This window comes from Podarcis melisellensis (assembly GCF_964234715.1).
Source record: "Podarcis melisellensis genome assembly, chromosome: 6".
NCBI lineage: Eukaryota > Metazoa > Chordata > Lepidosauria > Squamata > Lacertidae > Podarcis > Podarcis melisellensis.
Window position 1 is genome coordinate 94853722 of NC_138538.1, and position 27414 is coordinate 94881135.

Consider the following 27414-nt stretch of genomic DNA (forward strand, 5'->3'; position numbering starts at 1 on the left):
TACTTACTTAACGCAACTTTTTACGTCTGATAACTTATGAGAGGTAAATTTTATTTATATTTTTATGAATATTTATTAGCATTTTCTATAATAAAACAAAAACAAAAGTAAACAAAAAAATAACAAACATACAAAAATACAAAACTTAAAAACAATTAAAAACACATAAAATTTCAATTGCTTATTTTATTTTAAATTATTTCTCAGACCTCCTCACACCTTCCCTTCTTGTATTCCAATTCAAATTATTAGCTCAGCAAATCCTTATTACTTATTTCTCAACTTTAACTTAATAATTTATTTTAACATATTATTATTTTGCTTTTTCTCTTTCCTCAATTTCCTCAATTTATTTTTGCTAACCTTATTTTCATTTAATTTAGTTCATTTTAAAAAACCAATTTTGCCTTATCCAAACTTAAACATCAATACTTATACATCAATACTCATTCTTAAAACATTTTTTCTATAGTCGACCAAAATTCCCTTCCACGAATTTCCCAATTTATGAGAGGTAAATTTTAAATGCAATCAAATAAAATATGTTTAAGGGCAGAACATGTGCTTCACCTTTGCTCAACCAATGGAGGGGCTGCCTCCTTCAGATACTATTTGCATACTTTTAAGCCATTTTGTTGTGGAGCTGTAGGGTTTGATGAATGAATCTCTTTCTGTTCCTGTACGTTTGCCCATAAATCTGTTCTCTTCCATTTGCACATTAAGCTACAACTTCTTTTAACTGGCACCAAAACTGACATTAAATACATATACTGTTAATGAATGAATGAATGCATGAATGATTTGGGACCTGGCTAGCTGAACAATTGTCTCCTTGAACAGGATGAACCTATTTCCATGATGTGTCCATCTGAAGAGGGCCCTTTGAGGTGCAGATAACAGGGATATAAACTCACGAGCTTCTTGGCGTCCAAAGGAGCCCTGGGCCACCTCTTCCCTGAGCCTTCAGTTGTCAGGTGAAAACTGTTCTTTGTGAACATGCTTTTCAATAGGCTGCTGGGTGATTTTTAAGCTTTTTGCTGTGTTGGCTCTGGTAATCATTTGCTTTTGTGATTCTTTCTTCTTCAGGTGGATTGTGAGCCACTCTGAGGACTTCATTTTGGTTAGATGGCATGGGGTAAAAATTAGTTTATGAATAAATAAATCTCTGTGTACTGTCTCATTTTGCCCCTAGGGTAGGATTGTAGATATAGCTGGTGCTGTTGTGTTTTTAGGTGTTCTTTGAAAGGCTGAAGTATTCAAAATTGTTAATGACATTTTGGGTCTCTCTCTATGTGTGTGCTGGCAGGGAACACTCAAAGCCTAGTTCTCACAGAGGCAGTAAAACCTGTGTCTCAGTTATACCACTTCAGACTACAGGTTGAGGCTCGTATGACTGAACGTTCCTCTTTGCACAAATAAGTAAATAAATCCCTCTGCACAAATAGTAGGTTTATCTGGGAAATAGCTAAAACTCCCCCACCCCGCCGAGATATACTAGCTCTCCATGCGAATGTCTTTTTATTTATTTGGTTCTGTGAAGGAACGTTCCATCACCTGAGTTCTTACCTATACTCTGAAATGGTGCAGCTCAGGGATCTTCTACTGAAGTGAGAACCTGGCAGGCGGAGGAGCCCAAATATATATATTCCACAGATGACATTATCCTGCAATATGCACTTGGGAGCTCCCACCGTATTTTGTGGGCATAAAGGTAAAGGGACCCCTGACCATTAGGTCCAGTCGTGGCCAACTCTGGGGTTGCTGCGCTCATCTCGCTTTACTGGCCGAGGGAGCCGGCGTACAGCTTCCAGGTCATGTGGCCAGCATGACTAAGCCGCTTCTGGCAAACCAGAACAGTGCACAGAAACACCGTTTACCTTCCTGCCGGAGTGGTACCTATTTATCTACTTGCACTTTGACGTGCTTTCGAACTGCTAGGTGGGCAGGAGCAGGGACCGAGCTCACCCCGTTGCGGGGATTCGAAACGCCTAACTTCTGATTGGCAAGTCCTAGGCTCTGTGGTTTAACCCACAGCGCCACCCGCCTCCATAAAAATACATAGGTCATCCTGTAAATAGAATTGCGTGGCCTGTTTCCCATCAGTGGTTAATAATTTCTGCTGTGATCTTATGCATTAATTATTTTTATCTGTGACCCTAAAGTATTAAAGTCAAACTGAGGGAAGAGAGTAAAAGAAACTGAAATGGGTGGGGTGTGTGTGTCACATTCCGCCCTGTCGCTAAAACGGCAGGTTTCTTTCCCAGCCAGAATATGGTACGCTTGCAAGGCTCCAGCATGTGTTTAAGCTAGGATCTGTCTGGCCTCCTAGATCATGGGTAGGCAAACTAAGGCCTGGGGGCTGAATCTGGCCCAATCGCCTTCTCAGTCCGGCCTGTGGACAGTCCAGGAATAAGTGTGTTTTACATGAGTAGAAGGTGTCCTTTTATTTTAAATTCATCTCTGGGTTATTTGTGGGGCCTGCCTGGTGTTTTCACATGAGTAGAATATGTGCTTTTATTTAAAATGCATCTCTGAGTTATTTGTGGGGCATAGGAATTCATTCATCCCCCCCTCCAAAAAAAATATAGTCCGCCCCCCCCAAGGTCTGAGGGACGGTGGACCGGCCCCCTGCTGAAAAAGTTTGCTGACCCTGTCCTAGATGACTGGTGAAGATTTAATCTTCCTTCTTGATGGATAGCAGTTGCAGTAAAAGGGACAGCTGCTTTCTGTCCCCTTAACTGGACAGATGAGTTTCTGAGACCTTGGCCAATCAGAGTGCTTTCCAAAACCTTCCTGACAAACAACCCCAGGTGCCCCGGCTGCTTAGCCTGCTTGCTGTTGCTGGACATATTTATTTTATTTCCCTACCTGGATCAATAAACGCAAGTCATCTTTCCGGCCCTCCAGTTTAATTGCAAGTGATGATTAAAGGCCTATTTGCTGAGGTTTAACTGCTTCTCCATCCAGAGTCATTAAACCTTCACTAGGGGCCTCACGCTTCAGCTGCCATGATCTGCTAAACACACTGTCATTTACCATTGTGCTACCAAGCTAGATCATCCAGGTGGCCGCAGTAACACACGGCTTGCACCCTTGTTCTTGCACCCAATTACAGGATAGATGCACAGAACATTTAAGCTGGTCAAGCTTTTTCTGGCACAAGAATAAGTAATGGGGAAAGTATAACCTGCCATTTGTTTTAAGCTACTGTTAAAGTAACAGCTTAAAGGGGAAAAGCCCCATATGGTTAAGTCCAAAGGCAACTATGGGGTGCGGTGCTCATCTCACTTTTCAGGCCAAGGGAGCCAGCATTTGTCCACAGACAGCTTTCCGGGTCATGTGGCCAGCAGGACTAAGCCACTTCTGGTGCTGAACACTGTACTGTAACAGAAACCAGAGCGCACGGAAACACCGTTTACCTTCCTGCCACAGTGGTACCTATTTATTTACTTGCACTGGTATGCTTTTGAATTGCTAGGTTGGCAGGAGCTGGAACAGAGCAACGGGAGCTCACCCCGTTGCGGGGATTCAAACCACCAACCTTCCGATCGACAAGCCCCAGAGGCTCAGTGGTTTAGACCACAGCGCCACCCACATCCTGTTCAAGTCATAGGGCCAGCTAGAAATAAAATCAAGGGGAAAAGAGGGAGGATTCTGTGTTACTGGAGGAAAAATGTTGCCTTAGGAGGTGCTTCTAATATTTACCCAAAACTGCATGTGAACATAGAAAAGGACACTGTTATTCCTCTTATACCTAGAGCTACTTGAATTCTGAATGCTTATATATGCAGAGTTAGATGTACTGCAACATTTGGATTCACACACAAATCTTCTTTCATATGTATACAGTAGGTTTATAGTCCTCATGATTTCAGGTGCACCTTTAAAAATACTTCTCACTATCCCCTACATTTTGGGGGGATCTTAAAAAGCTGCTTATAAAGAATTTTAAAACTATATTTTTCTGCACATTTTATATCATTTACTCTAGTGGCAACGTAACTTTGTCTAGTAAAAGTGGTAAGTTACATTGTGGGTTTTTTCCCCATTTCTGAAGATGTTCTGTCCTGTGGCTTAGCCAGAGCTATCTATGCTGCGATTCTGGGAGAGTGCAGAAACACCCCCGCCCCCAATGTAATATTGGATGCAGGATTCAGCTTCCTAGAAGTTCGGCTTAAAATTTCAAAACAGCACATTTGTAGCCTTTATGCCTGTAAAAATGTATGTAATGCCTGCTGAAATTTCAGAAGTGTAAAGTCTATTGTAGTAAGATTTTCTGTGATTGGGCAGTTGTTTAGCTCCTTATCAACAAGTAAAAATATAATAAACAATAATGCAAATTATAGTACAAACTGCAGATAAAATTAAGCAAAATATAAGTTATGCAAATGTGTTTTATTTGCTTAATTTATACAAGTTGCAGGATTAAATTTTCTTGGAACAAAATGTCAATTAGCTGGCAGAGAAATTTTAGCCAGCTCTACTAAGCTCTACTATGAGCTTATTTTATATAACATAGTACAATGGTAGCTCTGTTTTTGAACATAATCCATTCCGGAAGTCCGTTCATGTTCCAAAATGTTTGAGAACCAAAAACTGAAAGCGGAAGCCTCAATATGGAAAACTCAAAATGAGAGCCGCGTTTTCTGTTCTGTTTCTGAAGCACATTCAAAAACTGAGGCATTTACTTCCAGGTTTTCGGTGTTCAAGTTCCAAAATGTTCGATTATGGAGGTGTTTGAAAACTTGAGGTACCACTGTACACAGTGGTACCTCGGGTTAAGAATTTAATTCATTCTGGAGGTCTGTTCTTAACCTGAAACTGTTCTTAACCTGAAGCACCACTTTAGCTCATGGGGCCTCCTGCTGCCACTGCACCAGAGCACGATTTCTGTTCTCATCCTGAAGCAAAGTCCTTAACCCGAGGTACTATTTCTGGGTTAGCGGAGTCTGTAACCTGAAGCGTCTGTAAACCGAGGTACCACTGTATAGGCTGTGAGGTGAACTGGAAAGTAAGGGATGCACAATATCTCTCTCTCTCTCTCTCTCTCTCTCTCTCTCTCTCTCTCTCTGTCTCTGTGTGTGTGTGTGTGTGTGTGTGTGTAAACACTTGGTCCTGGCAAGTATTAACCACTCTCAATTCCAATCTGATAATTGCCAATGTATTATATTATTTATATATATTATGTATATATTATGTATGTATTATTATGTATATTATGTTGTTTTTATGTTGTTAGCTGCTCTGAGCCCGGCCTCGGCTGGGGAGGGTGGGATACAAATATTATTATTATTATTATTATTATTATTATTATGGTGGTGGTGGTGGTGGTGGTGGTGGTGGTGGTGGCAGGTTTTTTTAAAGACAATAACCCCCAGATTCTGAATTAACAGAGCTCTGCTAAATTTCCTGCAGATTTGTTTTTTTGGTAGAATACATTTAAAGCAATGAAACTGAAATTTGTACCCTTCTGGTGCAAGAGTTTGAGATGCTAACTTTCACACTTTTTATCCTATGTGGGCCCAATGACTGGAAGAGATCCACAGTGTATTGAAATAATTTGTGGGAACATCGTGGAGAAGATGCAGGATATGTGTGCAATAAAGCGTAGGGTTTCAAAATCAATCAATCAAACTTGGTTTAAGGGTGGGGTCCAAGGGTGAGCACGGTTTGAATTTTGCGTAGTTTCTGATAGCAGGCTAAACAGAGACCATTTTGATGTATAATGTGCAGTTGAAAGCTGACACCCTGAGGCGTTGGGATTTTTTAATTATTTAGTGAAATATGAAAAATAAAAGTTATTCACTAGTTAGTATACATTTTGCAGTGTCTGTCCTACATATTTTCCACGATGCTCCCACAGATTATTCTTACTGGGCAAAAGGGTACTAACTTCTATTTTAATAATTATTAAAATTATTATTATTATTATTAAAATTATTATTTTAATTTTAGAGCTGTTCATTTAAATGTACCCTTGCAAAAAAAAAGAAGGAAATTTTGTATGAAGAATTTAAAGTAACATTCTGGAGCAGTATTGCCCATCTGAAAGAAAATAAAAACAAAGAATGCATGTTCCACATGGAGTTGCAATGAAGTGAGATTATTGTGGTCCTTGCCTCGCAGCCTAATAGCCCTTGCAAGAGAGGTTCATTTCAACGACTGGCTGGTCTTATTTGATCATGGAATGTGAATTTCTTGGTAGAAACTGCTTTGATCTCTCCAGTGCAGAATATGAGCAGGGGAAGTTCAGCAGGGAATAAAGCATCTGAGCAGCTGCATAATAATTATGTATCATCTGAGTGCAAAAAGTGCTTGGCGTAAGGCAGGCAAAGGCGATTGCTGTGCCCACATTTAGAAATCAGAAAGAGTGGCACATCCAAAAACCTTCAACGAGAAATTCCAGCCTTGGCCTAGTTTTTTAAAAAGAGATCACCTCTGTCTGCCTACCTGAGCAATGGCGTAGCAGGGGGGGCCGGCCACACCGGGCACAACATCTGGGGGTTAGGGCTAGGGGGCGCAAATCCACGGGTTAGGGGGCGCAAATCCACGGGTTAGGGGGCACAAATTACTTGCCTTGCCCCGGGTACTGACAACCCATGCTACGCCACTGTACCTGAGGACTTGGAACAGAGTGGGATTGTCTCTGGCTCCTTATTTTATACCCTTCCCTGGTTCTCGGGACTGGCCTTCAACCACAGTTCCTCCCACAGCCCCACTGCACCTGCCAACCGACTCCATCATCTCTGCCCCACAGAAACTTCTAGAACCCCACAAGCCCAACCTGAGCAGAGCCCCTCCTTCTGCCCCAACTCCCTAGCATATATTTGGCATTCGGTGTTATACTGGCTGGAGGTTCTGAGTTTCACAACATGCACCCCCACTATACCTAAACCAGCCACCCACATATATACACCCCTCCATTATCACACCCCCCCCCCAAAATATGCCATAGACTTTTAAATGTCGTGGGCTGCATTCATTAGGATCAGAGTACAGTGATACCTCGGGTTACAGACGCTTCAGGTTACAGACTCCGCTAACCCAGAAATAGTACCTCGGGTTAAAAACTTTGCTTCAGGATGAGAACAGAAATCTGTGTTAAAAAAGAATGTTTATATTACAGTATAATGAGAAGGATGGAAAGAATTGTGTTGATGAACACTTTTATTGTGTAAATAGTGTTGTCTTTTCTTTACCTCTTTTGATTATTTTTACTTCGTATCTTTGTTATTTCTTTTTTCTTTTCCTTTTTTTTGTTCCTTTATAAATTTTCTATTCTCTACATAATTTTCTTTTTCTTCATATGTAAAGAGATAGCATATGTTTGTATAGATATGTAAATTTTTAATCAATAAAGAATTAAAAGAGAGAGAGAGAGAACAGAAATCGTGCAGCAGCAGTGGGAGGCCCCCATTAGCTAAGTTAAGAACAGACCTCCAGAACGAATTAAGTTCTTAACCCGAGGTACCACTGTAGAAGCATTTCCTCCTATCTCCTAAACGCCCCTCCTGGACTCCCTTCAGATGCAAAGAGGACAGCCTTGTATAGCTTTCTCTTTTTCTCAGGATAGGGGAAGGTGCAGTGTGAGGTGTGCATTCTTAGGCCCCAATCTCCACCTCCATTAAAACAAGTCCAGGCAGCATGTCATGGAAGAAGTAAAATGATTGCTCTGGGCTGCACATTACGCCACTCAGGTTTGGGGTTTGATGAACTCACATGGGCTTACTCTCTAGAGGTCAGTGCCCTGCATGGAGAGGCAGAGCCCGGGGTACAAGGAGCTCATCTATTAGTCTCACACCATTGTGCAACTTAAGGGACGCAGGTGGTGCTGTGGATTATACCACAGAGCCTAGGACTTGCCAATCAGAAGGTCAGTGGTTTGAATCCCCGCGACGGGGTGAGCTCCCGTTGCTCGGTCCCTGCTCCTGCCAACCTAGCAGTTCAAAAGCACGAAGTGCAAGTAGATAAATAGGTACCGCTCTGGCGGCAAGGTAAATGGCATTTCTGTATGCTGCTCTGGTTCACCAGAAGTGGCTTAGTCATGCTGGCCACATGACCCGGAAGCTGTACGCCGGCTCCCTCGGCCAATAAAGCGAGATGAGCGTCACAACCCCAGAGTCGGCCACGAATGGACCTAATGGTTAGGGGTCCCTTTACCTATTGTGCAACCTGCAGTGGAGGTTTTCCCACTGACTTATCCATGTAGCCCCTCAGCTTGTCTGATTTTCTTTTAAAAAATGAAAATTTGGTTTTGCTTAGTCATCTCAACGGAAAAATCTTGCCATGGTTCAACCAGGACTTTTAAAAATATGACTGCAGATGCTATAGCTTAATTTTTCCATTGTTGAGTTCTGATTAAATAAAACAATTCTGCACTGTGTTCATGCCTACTTGGTGCATTATTTTGTCCCAAGCAAAGGAAAGTGTGCCTACTGGAATCATCTATGATAATGTAGGTTCAAGACCCAGCCTTTTCTGAAGCTAATAATACAGCAACTTTGGGGTTAAGCATTTCTACAGCACTTTTGAAACTATACTGAATCCTCTTAAGATGAGGAACTGATTCAAGAAAATGATTAATTGTATTAGCCAAGCTGTGCATCGATTTGGAAAGCACACACGGCATTGCCCAGTCTTGAATTGCATCAGCCACCAGGTAAGGAGGTTTAGGGATTCAAGGGAGGCAACAGTAATGAATGCATTTTAAAATGGGCAGGGGCAGCTAACATATCACAGCATGGTTTGGCATGGCCAATCTTAATCTGAATTGTGCCTGGAGTTCACCCATCACTAGTCCCAAAGCCTCCGCAGCCTGATCCAACCCTCACTACCTGAAAGCTACACCTATTCTGTGCTACCCGTGGTCTCCTTTGGGAAAGGCTAGTGGTTCAGGCCCAGTTGCAAACCCCAGCATCTCCAGGCAGAGCTAGGAAAGCCCCACCTGCTGCTATCAGTGCTGACAATATTGAGCCCAATCGGGGTCAGGTAAACTGAAGAAGTTGCTGTGGACTACAACTCTCATCATCTGTGAGCATTGGTCTTCATGCCTGGGGCTAATGGGAGATGCAGTAACAACATTTAGAAGGCCACAGGTTTCCCAATTCCTGTGCTAGGTGGACCAATTGGTCTGACTTTGCATAAGGCCGCTTCTTGTGTTCTTGTCTTCCGTGTCTTGTGGGCACTCAGCAAAGTGAGGTCAGGACAATGGTATTCCTCGGTGGGTTGGAGGAAAGGCGTGCAAGACCCTTTAGGCTTGAAAGAATTTCCATCCCAATGGAAGCTCCTTCCAGTAAGAGCTCCTGAAGCCCGCCCTTCCTTCCTTCCTTCCTTCCTTCCTTCCTTCCTTCCTTCCTTCCTTCCTTCCTTCCTTCCTTCCTCTATGCAGGAGTACTACATTCTGCACAAATCCCTTGGAAGTTGAACGCCCTCTCAAGAGAAGACCTGATTTGGTGGGTTTTTTGGAGGGTTGCAACAAGCAAGCAAACAAGCAAGCAAACACTCGCCTCTAAAATGCCATTGGGCACAAGGAACATTTAAGGGTCTTGATTCTTGTCTTTTTCATAGAATCACAGAATGGTAGAGTTGGAAGGGACCCCAAGGGTCATCTAGTCCAACCCCTTGCAATGCACAAATCTCAACTAAAGGCATCCATTATAGGTGGCCACCCAACCTCTGCTTAAAAACCTCCAAGGAAGGAGAGTCCACCACCGCCCAAGGAAGTCCATTTCATTATTAAATATTTCTTACCATCATAAAGTTCTTCCTGATGTTTGGTCGGAATCTCCTTTCTTGTAACTTGGAAGGCACTGGTTTGAGGCCTACTCTCCAGAGCAGGAGAAAATAAGCTTGCTCCGTCTCCCATGTGACTATCATATCTCCTCTCAATCTCCTCTTTTCCAGGCTAAACATAAACCCAGCTCCTTCAAGGACTCCTCATAAGGCTTGGTTTCCAGACCCTTGGAAATCTTGGTTGCCCTCCTCTACACATGTTCCAGCTTGTCAACATCATTCTTATATTGTGGTGCCCAGAACTGGACTCAGTATTAGAAATACTTTAGCTGCTTTGTGATGGCTTTATGTTTTATTGTGTTAATTTATGTCTAAATCATATTTCTATTATTGTCACAGTCAGCCTGCCAGCTTTGATAAATAGATAGATAGATGATAGATAGATAGATAGATAGATAGATAGATAGATAGATAGATAGATGATAGATAGATAGATGATAGATAGATAGATAGATAGATAGATGATAGATAGATAGATAGATAGATAGATAGATAGATAGATAGATGATAGATAGATAGATGATAGATAGATAGATAGATAGATGATAGATAGATAGATAGATAGATAGATAGATAGATAGATGATAGATAGATGATAGATAGATAGATAGATAGATAGATAGATAGATAGATAGATAGATGATAGATAGATAGTTAGATGATAGATAGATAGATGATAGATAGATAGATAGATAGATAGATAGATAGATAGATAGATAGAGATAGATAGATAGATAGATAGATAGATAGATAGATAGATATAGATAGATAGATAGATAGATAGATAGATAGATAGATAGATAGATGATAGATAGATACATAGATAGATATAAATAGATGATACATAGATAGATAGATAGATGATAGATAGATAGATAGATAGATAGATAGATAGATAGATAGATAGATAGTTGATACATACATAGATAGATGATAGATAGATAGATGATAGATAGATAGATTAGATAGATAGATGATAGATAGATAAATAGATAGATAGATAGATAGATGATAGATAAATGATAGATAGATAGATAGATGATAGATAGATAGATGATAGATAGATAAATGATAGATATAGATGATAGATAGATAGATAGATAGATAGATAGATAGATAGATGATATAGATAGATGATAGATATAGATAGATAGATGATAGATATCCACTTGAAATAAATGTTAAGAGAAATCAGTGAAGTCCCAGCTTCTCTTCCAATGGAGAAGAAAACATGAACAAGAAAACACAAACCTTGATCCACACACACATCAACACTTAAGGCTCTCCAAGTAGGGATTTACATGAAGGTATCTAACACCCTGGGACCACCCAAAACATTTTTCCTAGGCAATCAGACTGAGCTTTGGGACAGAGGCAGACCTGTGTATGGAAAGAGCAAGCCGGACCTGGAAGCTTTCCCAGGGGGGTCAGAGAGTATCACCTGATCCACTGTGACCTATTGTGCAAGGTAGTTTGGTACGACTGGTCTCCTGGCATTTTCCACCCACCTCTGGGAGACAGTGTGCAGGCTGAATCTTGCCTGACGTTGCCCACTGTGGGTTGGTTTTCTGACACAAGCACTGATGCATGAAAGTTCAGCATGTAACATTGGACTATTTCAGTGCTTCAAATGGAAAAGCAAAAGGAAATGCAAAAGGAGAGACTTCCATGAGCTAGGATGCAACAGAAGGAGTCACAAGCATTCCAGTAAAAAAATAGCTAGTAAACATGTGAATAAATTGAGCGCGGTTCCAAGGAAGTGAAAAATATTGAAGGGGGCTGGATAGAACTTGAGTAGGGGCTCATTTTGCCACCTGGGCCACCCCCGAGCTAAAAAAACTCAGCAATGGAGTTCTTAAGAGGGTGTGAAATCCCTTACCTGGTAGTTTCCAAGAAAAAGCCAAGTAGCTATGAGGCTTGCTTTAATTACAATGCACCCTTTGTTTATAGGAAACTGAACGGCTGTGATGATCTATCAGGATCCTTCATGATTCCATGGACTGTTAACACAAACATGTTCTGCAAACAGTGCAAAAACATTCCCCCCCCCCCCGGCACTCCTAGAGAATTTTAATTGGACGCAGTGCTGTGTTCAATTTCATGGCAGGCAGGTGAGCTCTCCTGGGGTGTAGCTGGAACAAGCAGCAAGTGTGTATTACAAGGATACAACTAGAGTGTGCAGCTGCCTGGCAAAGTCACAGCAGCGGGTCATTCTTGGCACACACACACACCGTAGCCGCTGTGTGTACTAGAAGGGGAATAACCAGGATATGCAGCAAGAGAGCAGGTGTGTTTTCTTGTGAGATGGTTAGGTCCTCCGGCATCGGCTAAGGGAGCTGTTTAATTGCTAATCTCAGCATATCTCAGGGATTTCAGCTTCAACTCAGAGAAGGTGAAGTTTAGCTTGCAGGAATACAGCAGAGTACAGAAGACAGGACAGAACAGCAGGGTTGCATTCTGGCCCCTGCTACATATTGTGGTGGTTAGGGAGTAAGACAAGCCACAGAATCAATTGGGAGTGGGGCTTGTGGAAGATTGCAGTCAAACATAAATAGGCATGAGTGCTAGTTAGTGCATGAAGGGGTTAAGACAACAGAGCTGGATTCCTAGACTCAGCTAGGTCACACTCCCTCTTCTCTGATGAGGGAGGAAGTGAAGCCTTCTCTTCCTGTTCCCTCTCCCTCTATGTCATGTAATTGTGCCTAAGTGAGCTTGCAAGCTCAGAGCATGTGTTTGAAATTATGTTTCTGTGTTGTCTATTCTATTCAATAATATTCTGCCTGTGTTCTCCTTGCTGCTGCTCGAATAAATGCATCAATCTGACATTTGGAAAATTTTGTAAGTACAGCTTTTAAAACTTGGCAATGTGTGGTCTCTTCATTGCAAGAGGGGTAGAAAGAGAGGAGCCCTGTTTGCAAGTGGACTAAATGGGATAAAAGGGTCAAGCAACCTATATTCCTAACACTATACTGCTGATTGTGCTTGTGACTCTACTGCTACTCAAGGCTCTCTCCTGCTGGAGAGTGAGTTTAGCCCTGTGTTTTGAATCTAGGCATGCTGCTAATTCTTTTATTATGTACCCCACACTCATGGGTCACAGGCTTTCGTTTTTTCCTCCCACAAGACTCTCATTGGCTTTTCATATTAGGCCTGGAACATGCCATAAAACTGTAGCTGATCAGGTGGCTGTTAGAACATTCATTTACTTGCTTTGGCAAAATGTTACCAGATGGTTGTGGATAAATTGGCAACTCTCAATGTCACCTACTACCAGAGAGGTTGCTTTGAGGCTAAAAAAAAAAATCCCCCTTGATCTTCTTGGTGAAATAGTGGGATACACTGTGTGAGACGATATTTATCTAGCTCCCTTATCATTATTTTTACATTTTTCACCCAGTGCCCAACATTCAGTATTAGTTCCCTGGAAAGGTAAAGTTGTGCTTCCACATTCAAATGGTGCTAGTTTACTCCAGCAACAACTACATCTCTACTACTTTAGGGGGGAGTAAACTGACAGTTCAGAGGCGAGGTGCCTCGCTGCCCAAGTTTCTGCTGGAATAAACATTTGCATGAGTGTAAATTTGCAAACACATCTACCCCATACTACATATTTATATCATATCATACTACTCCTCGAAAGATTCCATCAACCGTGTCTCGAAGATTTTTACACATCACTTGGGAAGACAGGTGAACTACTATCAGTGTACTGGAAGAAGCAAAGATCACCAGTGTTGAAGTAATGATTCTTCAACATCAACTTCGTTGGACTGGTCATGTTATGCAACTACTCTATTCCGAACTTAAAAATGAAAAGCGTAATGCTGGTGGTCAACAAAAGAGGTTTAAAGACTGTCTCAAGGCAAATCTAAAAAAAGTAGTATAAACACTGACAACTGGGAAACTCTGGCCTGCAAACGCTCTAGTTGGAGAACAGCCTTCACCAAAGGTGTCATGGGCTTTGAAGATTTTTGAACTCAAGACGTGAGGGAGAAATGTGTTAAGAGGAAGGCACGCTTGGCAAATCCACACCATGATCAACTCCCGCCCGGAAACCAATGTCCCCACTGTGGAAGGACGTGTGGATCCAGAATTGGCCTCCACAGTCACTTACGGACTCATTGTTAAAACTGTGTTTATGGAAGACAATCTTATTCGGCTGCGAGTGATTGCCAAAGAAGAGAAGAAGACATATTTCTTTGCACTTGCACACACACACTCCAACTATTAAAGAAGCCATTTAGTCAATTTTGATTTGTTTACTGCTTTCCCTTTTTCCCCCTCCAAAAAAACCAAACCAAACCAAAACAACATAACAATTTCTCCCTCATCCCACCCCTTACAAAATATATTAAAACAAACGCTTGGATAAGATGTGTAACTCAGCTGGAGGAGTCAACTGAAAATGAACATCCCACTCAAATTTTAAAAAACACAAAAGCAGAAATACTTTTTTTTTTTAAGCCAATCAGTTAAAACCAATACATAATAAATAAACGCTTGAAAGGCCAATCATCCATTGGGCTCTGAATACCCATTTAAAAACTGCCTGTGTGCCACTGGGAACACTCTTCAAAAGTGTATTTCCCCCCTGGTGAAATTAGCTTTGTGTGACGGGACCATGTGATGTGAATGGAACAGAAGAGGGTGACATGTTCCCTGGGGATGGTTGAGAGAAAGGGGCAATTTAGGCACACTTTTCATGTGCCAAACGCTACCACTCACCAGTTACTGAAAAGATCTCACCCCAAAGGGGTGGATCAGGAAAGAAAGCAAAACTGTGGATCCCAGGTGGTGGTCAGGCAGCTGAAATCAGGGCTCTGCACTGTGTCCTTAAACTCATTCCTTTAAGAGGAGCAAGATTCACTCATTCCTTTAAGAGGAGCGAGAAACGGACTTCCACTAATGTCCAAGAAAGCGTGCTTGGGGTGGCAGCTTTAGAAAGTAATGCGGAGAATGTGAAGGCGATGACATTGTTAGAAACACCCATAAAAACAATACAAAAGTAAACTGGGCCAGGGGAGTCTAGGGCCAAAGAACGGTTCTCCTAAGTGGGTGTTTTCGAAGCACTTGACAGAATCCTCGTTCAATCCTTTCGCTGCTCCTCTCGCTGTGTTTAAGGGCTGCTGACCAGATCACAAAGGCCAAGTCTTTAGTGCCATTCCCACAAGTTCAGCCCTCGGTCATGTCTCTCTCCCTCTCCCTTCTATGTCTCCATCTCCTGGTTTCTTCGTGGGCCTGTACATTTTCTTGCAAGCTCCACAAACGCAGCCTGCAAGAAAAGAGAGGGTGGAAGGCAGACTCCTCGGCAACTGAAGCAAGACGTTTGCAGCAGCAGCCCTGCCATTTGGTCTCTTCTTAGCTGCTGTCGTGCCAGAGATTTGTGCCGCATCTCATCCCCTGGTTTGGTGCCACAGAGTCTGCAAATGCTGGAGTCTTCCAGGCTGGCAGCTGGCTGTCTCGCCGAAGAGCACGGCTGGCATGAAAGTAAGGCCTTTGGAAGTCTCGGCTTCTCATTCCCCAGTCCTCCCCTCCGGGAGCTACAAGGACAGCCCTGCCCCACTCCCAAGGCTAGCTGCACAATTTACCAGTCTCATACTCCACTGGGTTTGGCAATTTGGCATTGAAGGCCTGCAGGGTGGACTGGATGCGACTTACCTCGTTGTTGGCCAGCTTGAGCCTGTGCCGGAGCAAGCAAGAGAAAAGATCCAGGCGGGTTTTCCCAGGTGGAGAGAGGCGGTTTACCCGGTCCCTGATCTCAATCAATTGCAATATAGCAGAGTCTTGAGACCCTTGAGTATACGGATAATCCAGCTGGAGGACAAGGTCCCGAATGGCATCAGACTCAAAGGGCAGGCTGTAGCCAAAAACCTGCAAGGTATTGATCCTCATGTAGCCTAGGTTCTTAGAAGAATCCATCTCCAAAGGCTCATAAAATATGGTTTCGTTTGAGCTGTCGTTGAGAGACTTGATGCGACTCCTCAGGTAGACATGGACTGTCTCAAAGAAGGTCTTCCACTTGCTGCCTAAAGTGAGGGTCCAGTTTTGGCACTGGCCAGAGGCATCCACGTTAGTCCTTTCCCAGTCGGGAAAGCCAGTTTCATTGGTGGGCATGAACCAGCTCTCTGAGTGGCTGCCCCCAAATGGGTTGACATAGATTGCCATGACTGGCTCCAGGGTGCTGTTCTTGGTGAGACAGATCTGGAGGGAGAGGGCCAGCATGAGGTGGACCAAACCTGGCTTGTACTTGTTGCTCTTCAGGGTTACCAGCATCCTCTTCCTCCAGGAGGGGTCAAACCAGGTCCCCAGGCGCATGTCATTGCTGATGAAGATGGAGTGCACTTCAATGCGGCTGTCCCGCTTCTGCAAAAGGTACTTGAGCTCCAAGTCCTGAAAGTCAGTCTCCAAACCTATATAGTGCTCCAGGGACTCGGCCACCTCTGGGCGGCACAGTCCCAGGGTGAGCACATAGCCATAGTTGCAGGACCCACACTGGGTGGCGTTGTCCTCTGCACAGGCGGCACATCCTGGTCCTTCGCCCAAGGCACATGGGATAGTCCCCTGGCAGGAGGGCTGGTCATGGGGGCAGCTGCAGCTGTGGCTTTCTTCCACAAACGTTCCTGGCACAGAGGTCTCACTGCAATAGAGGAGGGACTGAGCGTGGCTCCACCAGTAGGTCAAGGGCCTGACAGAAGAAGGCACAAAGCAGACGAAAAGTTAACTTTGCATCAACATAGCAAAGACGTGTATAATTAGTTTGAACCATTTCCCATGTTTCAATCACCCCCTAAAAAAAACCACAAAATCCTTCTGCAGTAAACCTTAGTACTGCATAAAGTATACACACTTTCCACATAGAAAATCAGGGGGCTGGAATTCCACTTGAGAGGGATGCATGCATGTGTTCTGTAATTATGGAACCTTCTCCGCAGGTGGTAAACTGGCAAGTTGCCAGTGGCTGGTAGTGTTTGATGGAACTCAGTCACCTGAAATCCCTTTATGTAATTATGGGAGAAGCCTGCTCTAGGGATGAAAAGGAGCTGGCCCCTTTCCCCCTGCCTTTCTGTGCCGCATATAGGAAAAAGGAATCAGTCGTGATAAGTGTGAGCAGCAGGCTTTGAGCTAAAATGTTCGCATTGCACTTTTGCATAAATAAGAAACAATTACTCTTGTTAATTATTATTTTAGACTCACTAAGTTGGGGAGGAGGGAGCAGGGTGGGGTGGCCAGGATCCTGCCCTCCTGTTAAAAAATAAAAAAAAATCAACCCTACCATTGGCAGTTGTGGCCTGGAAATCAATGAAACTGAGGTATACAGCAGCTCCTGGGTTGCATAATTCAATCCCTAGTTTGGGGGCATGTCAGGGAACAGGGGAGCTGTTGGCTCCTTCAGATGGGCAGTGATGTGTGTGTGCATGTGTATATGTGTATATCTATCTATATCTATCTATCTATCTATCTATCTATCTATCTATCTATCTATATCTATCTATCTATCATCTATCTATCTATATCTATCTATCTATCATCTATCTATCTATCTATCTATCTATCTATCTATCTATCTATCATCTATCTATCTATCTATCATCTATCTTCTATCATCTATCATCTATCTATCTATCTATCTATCTATCTATCTATCTATCTATCTATCTATCTATCTATCATCTATCTATCATCTATCTATCATCTATCTATCTATCTATCTATCATCTATCTATCTATCTATCTATCTATCTATCTATCTATCATCTATCTATCATCTCCATCAATATCTATCTCTATCAATATCTATCTATCTCTATCAATCTATCATCTATCTATATCTATCAATATCTATCTATATCTATCTATCTATCATCTATCTATCTATCTATCTATCATCTATCTATCTATCTATCATCTATCTATCTATCTATCTATCATCTATCTAGCTATCTATCTATCATCTATCTATCTATCATCTATCTATCTATCATCTATCATCTATCTATCTATCTATCTATCTATCTATCTATCTATCTATCATCTATCTCTATCCATCTATCATCTATCTATCTATCTATCTATCTATCTATCTATCTATCTATCTATCTATCATCTATCTATCTATCTATCTATCTATATCATCTATCTATCTATCTATCTATCTATCATCATCATCATCATTATCTATCATCCATCTATCTATCTATCTATCTATCTATCTATCATCTATCTATCATCTATCTATCTATATCTATCTGTCTATCATCTATCTGTCTATCATCTATCTATCTATCTATCTATCTATCTATCTATCTATCTATCTATTTATCTATCATCTATCTATCATCTATCATCTATCTATCTATCATCTATCTATCATCTATCATCTATCTATCTACCATCTATCTATCTATCTATCTATCTATCTATCTATCTATCTATCTATCTATCTATCATCTATCTATCATCATCATCATCATTATCTATCATCCATCTATCTATCTATCTATCTATCTATCTATCATCTATCTATCATCTATCTATCTATATCTATCTGTCTATCATCTATCTGTCTATCATCTATCTATCTATCTATCTATCTATCTATCTATCTATCTATCTATTTATCTATCATCTATCTATCATCTATCATCTATCTATCTATCATCTATCTATCATCTATCATCTATCTATCTACCATCTATCTATCTATCTATCTATCTATCTATCTATCTATCTATCTATCTATCTATCTATCTATCTATCATCATCATCATCATCATTATCTATCATCCATCTATCTATCTATCTATCTATCTATCTATCTATCTATCTATCATCTATCTATCATCTATCTATCTATATCTATCTGTCTATCATCTATCTGTCTATCATCTATCTATCTATCTATCTATCTATCTATCTATCTATTTATCTATCATCTATCTATCATCTATCATCTATCTATCTATCATCTATCTATCATCTATCATCTATCTATCTACCATCTATCTATCTATCTATCTATCTATCTATCTATCTATCTATCTATATCTATCATATGTATGTATGTATGTATGTATGTATGCAGCTCCTTCCCAGTCTGTGTAACATGTAGAACATCACTAAGCCTCTTGGGGGCTTCAGATTCCATATCAGATACTAGTTCCCATGACAGATCCTTCCCACTTGGACTCCAAAAGACAACGACCACAATCCAAACAGAGTTTAGACATGCTTCAGCACACAGAACATAGTGGGCTGGAGGCATCTCTATCTTTGTACTGGATTGTGCCCAAGCAAAGCTGTCCCAAAAATATACCAGACCTCTCCTTGGGAAGTCTGAAGTGAGGTTGCCTGTGGCAGCGTTTGGCCAGATTGAAAAGACGCCGGACAATCCGATGGGTCTTCTTGGAGAGCATCTTCAAGGTGCTGCCCAACTTCTGATAGCGGTGCTGAATATCAGGATCCATTGCCCAGTACTGGGAGATGGCTGTTAAGTTCAAGAAGTGGTCCACAGGGAACTTCTTCACCAGGGACTGTAGTTCCTCTGCCAAGACAGAACAGGATGTCAGCAGGAAGGATAACACTGGAAAGCAACACTCAACCCCTGGAAAGTCATCACTCCTTTAAGAAAGTAGAGGACCAAGTGCTAATTCTTGACCTGGACTGTATTGCTTTGGGGCTCCTCCAAGGGAAAAAAATCCCTGGCACATAACAAACTCGAGTAACAGTGGAAATGGGACAGTTTTATCATTTGATTCCAGGAGGTTGTGGAATCTCCTTCCTCTGAGGTTTTTAAGCAGAGGTTGGGTGGCCATCTGTCATGGATGCTTTAGCTGAGATTCCTGTATTGCAGGGGCTTGGACTAGATGACCATTGGGGTACCTTCCAACTCCACAATTCTATGGTTCTATGAGTCACCTAGGACTCTAATCCTTCTCTCCCTTTTCACAACAAACAGGTTGCAGACTGGGCTACAGCACAGCCCTCCTCTCCCTGTCCATGCTTCTTCTATGCAGAGACTCTTCCATGCCACACTTTGTGACATACCCGTAGTGCACTCTCTCAGCAGAAGCAAAAAAGGGCTGCAGGTGGTGCCCTGGGGAGAGCAAGCCCCTAGATCATTGGTTCTCAACCTGTGGGTCCCCAGATGTCGTTGGACTACAACTCCCATCATCCCTGAGCTCTGGCCTCGCTAGCTGGGGCTGATGGGAGTTGTAGTTCAACAACATCTGGGGACCCACAGGTTGAGAAAGGCTGCCTTAGATGCTCCAAGAAAAAGATGCAGAAGGAGCTTGAGGTTGTGTGAACGACCTGGCTGTACCCTAGGGGACAACTGCAAAAATAGAGGGCTGCGCCAGCAACAGGCAAAACCAGGTAGGTGTGAACACAGTTACTTGTTGTTTCCCAGTACATTTTGGTATCTGTTATTCAGAGGCAAATTATGCAGCAGTGATATACAGTGGTGCCTCGCAAGACGAAATTAATCCGTTCCGTGAGGCTCTTCGTCTAGTGGTTTTTTCGTCTTGCGAAGCAAGCCCATTGACAGCTTAGCGGATTAGCGCTACAGCTGTCAAGCAGCTTCCAGCGATCAGCTGTTAAGCGGCTTATCAGCGGAACAGCTGATAAGCGGCTTAGCGGCTTAAGAAAAGGGCGAAAAAGCGAAAAAAAACCGCGGGGGGATGCAAGATTTTTTTCGTCTTGCGAAGCAACCCCATAGGGGAATTCGTTTTGCGAAGCACCTCCAAAACGGAAAACCCTTTGGTCTAGCGGGTTTTTCGTCTAGCGAGGCGTTTGTCTTGCGGGGCACCACTGTATATATTCCCTGCTAACGCTCCATTTGGGGAAGGACTGTGTCTTTAAACCACTATCTCACAGTGAGGATGACAGAAGTGAACGCAAGGTTGTTTCCCATGAATTGCTACTTCAGAATATTTCGTATTTTGAAAAACTTGGGGGGGGGACTGATTAAATTATATAGCAAATATAGAACAGAGTGGGTAGCTCAGTCTTTAGAGCAGGAGACTCTTAACTCACAGCTGTGGGTTCAAGCCCTACTTTGAGCAAAAGAAAATTCCTACATTGCAGAGGATTGCACTAGATGACCCTCATGGTCTCTCCCAATTCTATGATTCTAGGAAAACCATTGCATTTCTCTACAATTGCCGCTCCTGTTCTGTGGAGCAACATTCCTTGTCAAGACACAACAGACACCTACTTTCTGGAAACAACTGAATAAAAAATTTTGCCCCGACAGACGTTCCCAGCTGGGTGAACGGGCATCTTTTCTTGTTTCTGTGTGTGTGTGTGTCCCCAAAAATATACTGTATCTGCTGTTTTCAACTGTTTTTTAAGCTTTATGGATTGTATCTTGTATGCGTAGGCTCAGAAGCTGACTGCATGTGGCACACCACATCCAGCACCACTTATAAGCTGGGCTCTGCCCATGGAGACCAGCAGAGGAGACAGGAAGGGACTGCAGGCAAACACGCTGGGAGGCAAGAGCTACAGGCTGCCTCTGCTTGCGAAGCCTTGACTTATTTTGCCTCTCCTTCGGCCGCTGACAGTCCCCATGTGCACAGGATGGCAGCGTTAATCTCCAGCCATACAGCCGTGGTGAAATAACTGCTGGCTTACAACAGATTTATTAAATCTGACATCCCATATTAGATTGTAGGGATGGTGTGATATATATATCACACCATCACCTTGACATTCTTTGGAAATTCAGACAATATTGGGAAATAAATTATTGGAAAAACAATTTTTGTCGGATTAATGTTATTGAAGATGAATCCAATATTTTGTCTCTTGTTTTAGGAGTTGGGATGTCTGCATGCTTTTTATAAACTCTGTAAGTATCCTGTATTTGAGGCTATTGTATTGACTAACTTTGTTTTTAGATTAACCCATATTTACGGTGAATAAAAATGTCATCAGCCCATCCCAAATATGTGCAACTGAACTGAATATATTCTTTTTCCTCCTCTGTTATCCTTCCATCCACCTCGCTTTGCAGCTCCCTCCTGTGTTGAATTTAAGACTGTAAGCTCCTTGGGGCAGGGCCTGTCTCCCCCAACCCCCAACCCCCGCCACTGTTGCTCTGGTAAGCACCTCGCGAAATGATGGAACCATATAAATAATAGAAAACTAAGATACCATTTTAAAAAAACAAATGTAGAAATTTACAGTTCAATTTTTTTTTTAAGAATTCAGCCCAGCCCCACTCATAACCCAGATTAATTTCCAAAAAAGTGTGAGGAATATGTTAATAACTGGTGTTTTTTGCAAGGCTCCACTCTTCCGTGATGGAGGATTCATCCACTGTCTCCCTGTATGAGTTACTGTACTCCTCTTATCTCTTTCCAATCAACCTCTGTTTGTGGAAAGGAATGGCAAGTTCTGTTAACTCTCAGATTTTCATTTCAGCCCACAGCATAGCATGGGAGGGCAAGGGAGCCATGACTCTTTTGGGTGCAAATTTCTGAGGGGGCACAATCAGGTCCTCCCACAACAAGCTCCCTCATTGAAGCCAGAGCTGCAGGAAGCAAGCGCTGCCCAGGCTGGGCCTTTGGGGTTGGGGTGGCGCTGCCTCCTCCTCCTCCTCCTCCTCCTCCTCCTCCTCCTCCTCCTCATGGCCAGTGAGGGGGCACCCTGGGACAGCTGGGAGGGAGGGGAGGGTGCCGCTGCTGCCCACTGAAGAGGAAGGTCAGAAAGCACTGCCAGAGCCACGTGCATTGCCCAGAGTGCCTCTCTGCAAAGGCAGGAGGGTGAGGCAACACAGTGGTGTTCCTGTTTTCGTGTTTCTGTGCCTTATCTCTGCTCCCAGGTTGGGATGAGTTTGCAAGGAGATACTCCCTTGATTAGACACTGGTTGGTGAAGGGACCATTGCCCGGTCAATTGGAGGCGGCGCAACACTTGCCCCGCCCTGGGCGCCGGCAACCCACGCTACGCCACTTATTTCAGCCCCATAGTACCATTGAATCACATACTCAGTAATTAGAAGAACAAGGTTTGCTACTTTAGAATTCGCCGTTTCCAAGAAAACGTTAGCCTTACAAAATCACAGATTGCAGCCCCTACTCCTCCTTGCCAGCACTGGCTGGCAGGACCTCCCCATTTTGTTTCCCCAGCTATCACTAAGATTTTGGCTTCTATTGGGTTTCTTTCTTACTTTCTTTTCATTTTTTATAGCTTTGCTGTCATCTGTCAGGCCTCAAAATCCTGCAAGCCCTGAAGGAGCAAGTAGAATTCTTTTAGAACAGAGGGAAGCGGAACTCTGCTCCAGCTATTGCTAATTAGCTGCACTTTTACTGCCTCTCTCCTGCCTTTACCTGATGACTGTGCCATCACTTTCTTGGGAGCTGCAGAAGTCTTGCATTCACCCAGTACAACCAGTGCCTTCCCCTGCCTTCTGTCCTCCACCTCTCCACCCTCCCCAGATCCTTAGTGGTGGGGGTGAAGAAGGGCTTCCTTGGTGCCCCCTTCATTTGTTGTTGTTTAGTCGTTTAGTTGTGTGCGACTCTTTGTGACCCCCTGGACCAGAGCACGCCAGGCACTCCTGTCTTCCACTGCCTCCTGCAGTTTGGTCAAACTCATGCTGGTAGCTTTGAGAACACTATCCAACCATCTAGTCCTCTGTCGTCCCCTTCTCCTTGTGCCCTCCATCTTTCCCAACATCAGGGTCTTTTCCAGGGAGTCTTCTCTTCTCATGAGGTGGCCAAAGTCTTGGAGATCTCAGCTTCAGGATCTGTCCTTCCCAGGAGCACTCAGGGCTGATTTCCTTCAGAATGGATACGTTTGATCTTCTTGCAGTCCATGGGACTCTCAAGAGTCTCCTCCAGCACCATAATTCAAAAGCATCCATTCTTCGGCGATCAGCCTTCTTGATGGTCCAGCTCTCACTTCCATACATCAACTACTGGCCCCCTCCATATCTCCCACCAAAGTAAGGGCTGAAAACGTCTCAGCCTCAAAAAGCCTGCTGAAAAGCACACACACACAAAAGACTTTTGTGCTCCACACAAAGTGACAGCAGATTTGTCAGGAAAAACTGGAGGAAGCCCAATGAGTAACAGCAGCTGGAGGAACAGTTACCATCTTTCTCCAATTTGCTCACTTAAGAGCTTAACAGGTGACATGAGAGCTATGAAAGGACCGGGGGTGGAGGTGGGGGCCTAAAAATCCAACAAAATAGCTTCAAACGTTCAGCAGTAGCTGCGGGAACAAAGGGGTGATGAAACACTCCTGTCAGCCAATAGTGTTTTCCCCGCAGACTTTCTTCATGATTTCAGCTACCTTTAAAGCACTTTTTTTTACTGAAAATTATATCAGCAGATGAGTCGTCGTCTTCTTCTTCTTCTTCTTCTTCTTCTTCCTCTTCCTCTTCCTCTTCTTCTTCAGCTATTATTAAAATAATTGCTTTGCATGTGTATTTATCTATTTATTTGCCTTGATAAGGTTCATACTTATCTTCTGATCAATTTATTTTTGGTTTTATAATACACCGATTTAGTGGTTATATGTTTAAGCTGTTCTCAGCAGCTGTTTTACTTGTAGTGTGATCATGAACATTTTGTTTTTCCTAACTGACCATGCTGGAAATATGCAGAATTAACCTGGGGACTGGAAAAGATCTATTTGTACTGAACACATTGATGACACATTTGAATTAGCCCCACGACTCTAAAAAATAATGCTGTGTCTACCTTCTTCTAACATAAAAGTTTAGGAAAAGCCACTGCTGTTAATTTACTTAAGGAAGCCCTCAGAGCCCCAGAACTGCCACTCTCCCTCAGGTTCAGCTGGTCGACCGCCAGATGTCAATAACCATCAATGGTCAAGCACTTCCTAGCTGGCTCTTTTTACAAACTATAGGTTCTGGTTTCCAACTGAGTTTAAAGGAGGTTCCCAAAATTGCTTCCAGTTCCTCCTGCTGTCTTTCTCCCTTTCCAGACGTTTATCTTCAAGCTTAGCTCCATCACCACACACTCAGCCAATCTTTGCCTCCCCACATTTTCCTAGTCTTCTCTGGTTCACTTAGTAAATTTGCCTGCCCTTCTTGTGGTTTTTGCAGTGGCTGGCATCTCACAAGACCTGCCTTCACTGCTTCCTTCGTCTTCCGGCTCATCTGCATTCTCTGCCAGGCTGTTCACAAGAGAGGTGCAACAGTGAATGGCTCCTTGCCTCAGTCACCTGTCATCCTCCTTCCTTGCTGAGTCAACTGGATGTGGGCAATCATCCATCCATTGTCCCGTTCCCCATGAGACCCACGTTTCCCAAGCTCACCTGATTCCCGAAACTGTTGGTTGTGGTTCTCCCAAACTCCTTGGATCTGAAAAAGGCTCTGTTCCATAGCCTGGATGTCAGCCTCGGGGCAGTTGCATTGTGGGAAACCGAACCCACAGTAACACCAGCAGTCATTCTCTCGGCATATCAGCTCCCCCTCCGAATTGCAGGTGATGTAGCTCAAGGCAGCAGCCACAAAGCGTTCACGCAAGTACTCGGGCAGCAGGGCTTGCAGGCCTGCAAAAAGTAGGCAGAGACATTACAGGCCTCAGCTCAGCCATATCTGCATTAAGGAAAAACAGGTACTATGGAAACTTAGGAGCCATCTCCTAGCGGCCGAGGGGGTGTTGACCCCCCAATAAAATATTTGAGGGTGATGGGCACTGCCATTCAAATGGTGTGCTTGCACCGCATCATGTGATTGATTACATGGGGCGGGGCTTACCTGGGTCCCCACAATATTTTATTCAAGTTGGTACCCCGTATGGAAACCGAAGAGCTACACTCACTTCCCTAGCAGATTTTTTCGACCTATGGAACACCCTATGGAACAATGGCTTCTTTCATGATATCTGCCCTTTAGATGTTGCAAAAGAACGTAACTCCATTGATTTGTGAGTTTTATCTGTTTGTGCGTATACTGAAAAGTCCCACACCTCCACATGCTTAAAGTGAGTTGGCTAGAGACTGAGGACAAGCCCTGGTGACTGTGCACACATCAAAAGAAGGTGAATTAAGGGAGGACTCTGACTTCCACAGCAAGCTCCAGCTTCTCTGGCTAAAATGGACCTCATGGGAAAGTACTGGACATGGCCTCTGTCTGAATATGCTATCTTCAGCAAGATTTAGACAAAACTAGCCCAGTTGCCTGCCGGAACATTGCATGGGCAATATACAAAATTTACTGGAGGCAACACATATTAACAAAATGATGTACTTCATGTCTTTGGTCCATGATTCTATAGCATCCATTAGTGTGTTTGTTTGTTTATAAAAAGCACTGAATGGATGATATTCCAAACTTCTTGTTGGTTCTTATAGATTATGGATTTTCTCCACATCTTCATAAAAATATGCAGAATCCTCAGTATTTAACCCCAATTTACCCCTGTAACATACACAAGCACTGTGTGTTCTTCAATGAAAGAACACACACATTCAAATAACTTTGTTTCTGTGTATGTGGTGCAGTCATATGACTCACCCAGGTGGTCGGCAGGCCTGCAAGAGTTTGCATGATCCAGCTCTTGACTTAAAGGCGCATCCTCTGATTGATTTTGAGTGTGATCAGAGCTGAAGGTAAGTTACAGATATAAATGAAGGGATCCCTATGCAGAATCTGCCTTGGGCCAGGAAACAGTTCCAGCCATGGCAGCTGGGCTTAAGCCTTCAACTCAGGGTGCAGAGTGATCTAACTCAGTTCCCGTTCTGAGGCCTTCTGCCATGGAAAGAAGGTGAAGATTGTGAGCCAAGAGCAAGCAACACACCAAGACAAATGCATTTTAACTTAGGATTGCGATTTCCACCTTGTCAGCAAGTTAGAAGATGAGTCCAGTTAGTGTCCAGTGGATAATGTGGATGCAATTCCAGACAGGTGGAAGGAGAAAAATCCTTACCGAGAAGTTGAACTTTGTTCTCAGGGCTCTGGACAAGAACAGAGCTCACAGAATCCAGGTTGTCGTAGTTACTGCAGCCAAGTGGCCCCGTTCTGGTTTCAGTGACCTAAGCAATGGAAGAGGGCAGCTTTACCATAAACAACTGAAATGCAAAGATAAAAGGACCTTTGCCCATCCTTAACATACCTGCTCTGAACATTAGGTTGAATTGTGTGCATATGTTTTGATGACAGAATTTGGTGCTAGTAACGCCAAGGTTGCAGGTTCGATACCCATATGGGACAGCTGCTGAAGGAGCTGGACTAGGCAATCCTCATGGTCCCTTCCAACTCTACAATTCTACCATTCTACCTGGAAAGTAGAGCCCTTTCCCAATGTTCTCTTCGACCCTCACCTTCCCAAAAGGCTGGTTTTCTCCCAGTGGAGAAATAAAAAGGTAAAGGTAAAGGTACCCCTGCCCGTACGGGCCAGTCATGACCGACTCTGGGGTTGCGCACCCATCTCGCTTAAGAGGCCGGGGCCCAGCGCTGTCGAGAGACACTTCCGGGTCACGTGGCCAGCGTGACGAAGCTGCTCTGGTGAGCCAGCACCAGCGCAGCACACGGAAACGCCGTTTACCTTCCCACTATAAAGCGGTACCTATTTATCTACTTGCACTTAAGGGTGCTTTCGAACTGCAAGGTGGGCAGGAGCTGGGACCGAACGACGGGAGCTCACCCCGCT

General features: G+C 43.3%; 1 protein-coding gene across 2 annotated transcripts in view; it reads right to left on the bottom strand.

Moving 5' to 3' along the window:
• Positions 1 to 14031: 14031 nt before the first annotated feature.
• Positions 14032 to 27414, bottom strand: part of BRINP2 (BMP/retinoic acid inducible neural specific 2) — an 88883-nt gene continuing 75500 nt past the window's right edge. For both annotated transcript variants that reach the window (XM_081915078.1, XM_081915079.1), the window contains exons 5-8: positions 26692 to 26797; positions 25076 to 25312; positions 19111 to 19333; positions 14032 to 16477 (exon numbers count right to left, since the gene is read on the bottom strand). In XM_081915078.1, the coding sequence (XP_081771204.1) occupies positions 15364 to 16477; positions 19111 to 19333; positions 25076 to 25312; positions 26692 to 26797 (1680 nt within the window). In that variant the 3' untranslated portion in view covers positions 14032 to 15363. The remainder of the gene's footprint in view (positions 16478 to 19110; positions 19334 to 25075; positions 25313 to 26691; positions 26798 to 27414) is intronic.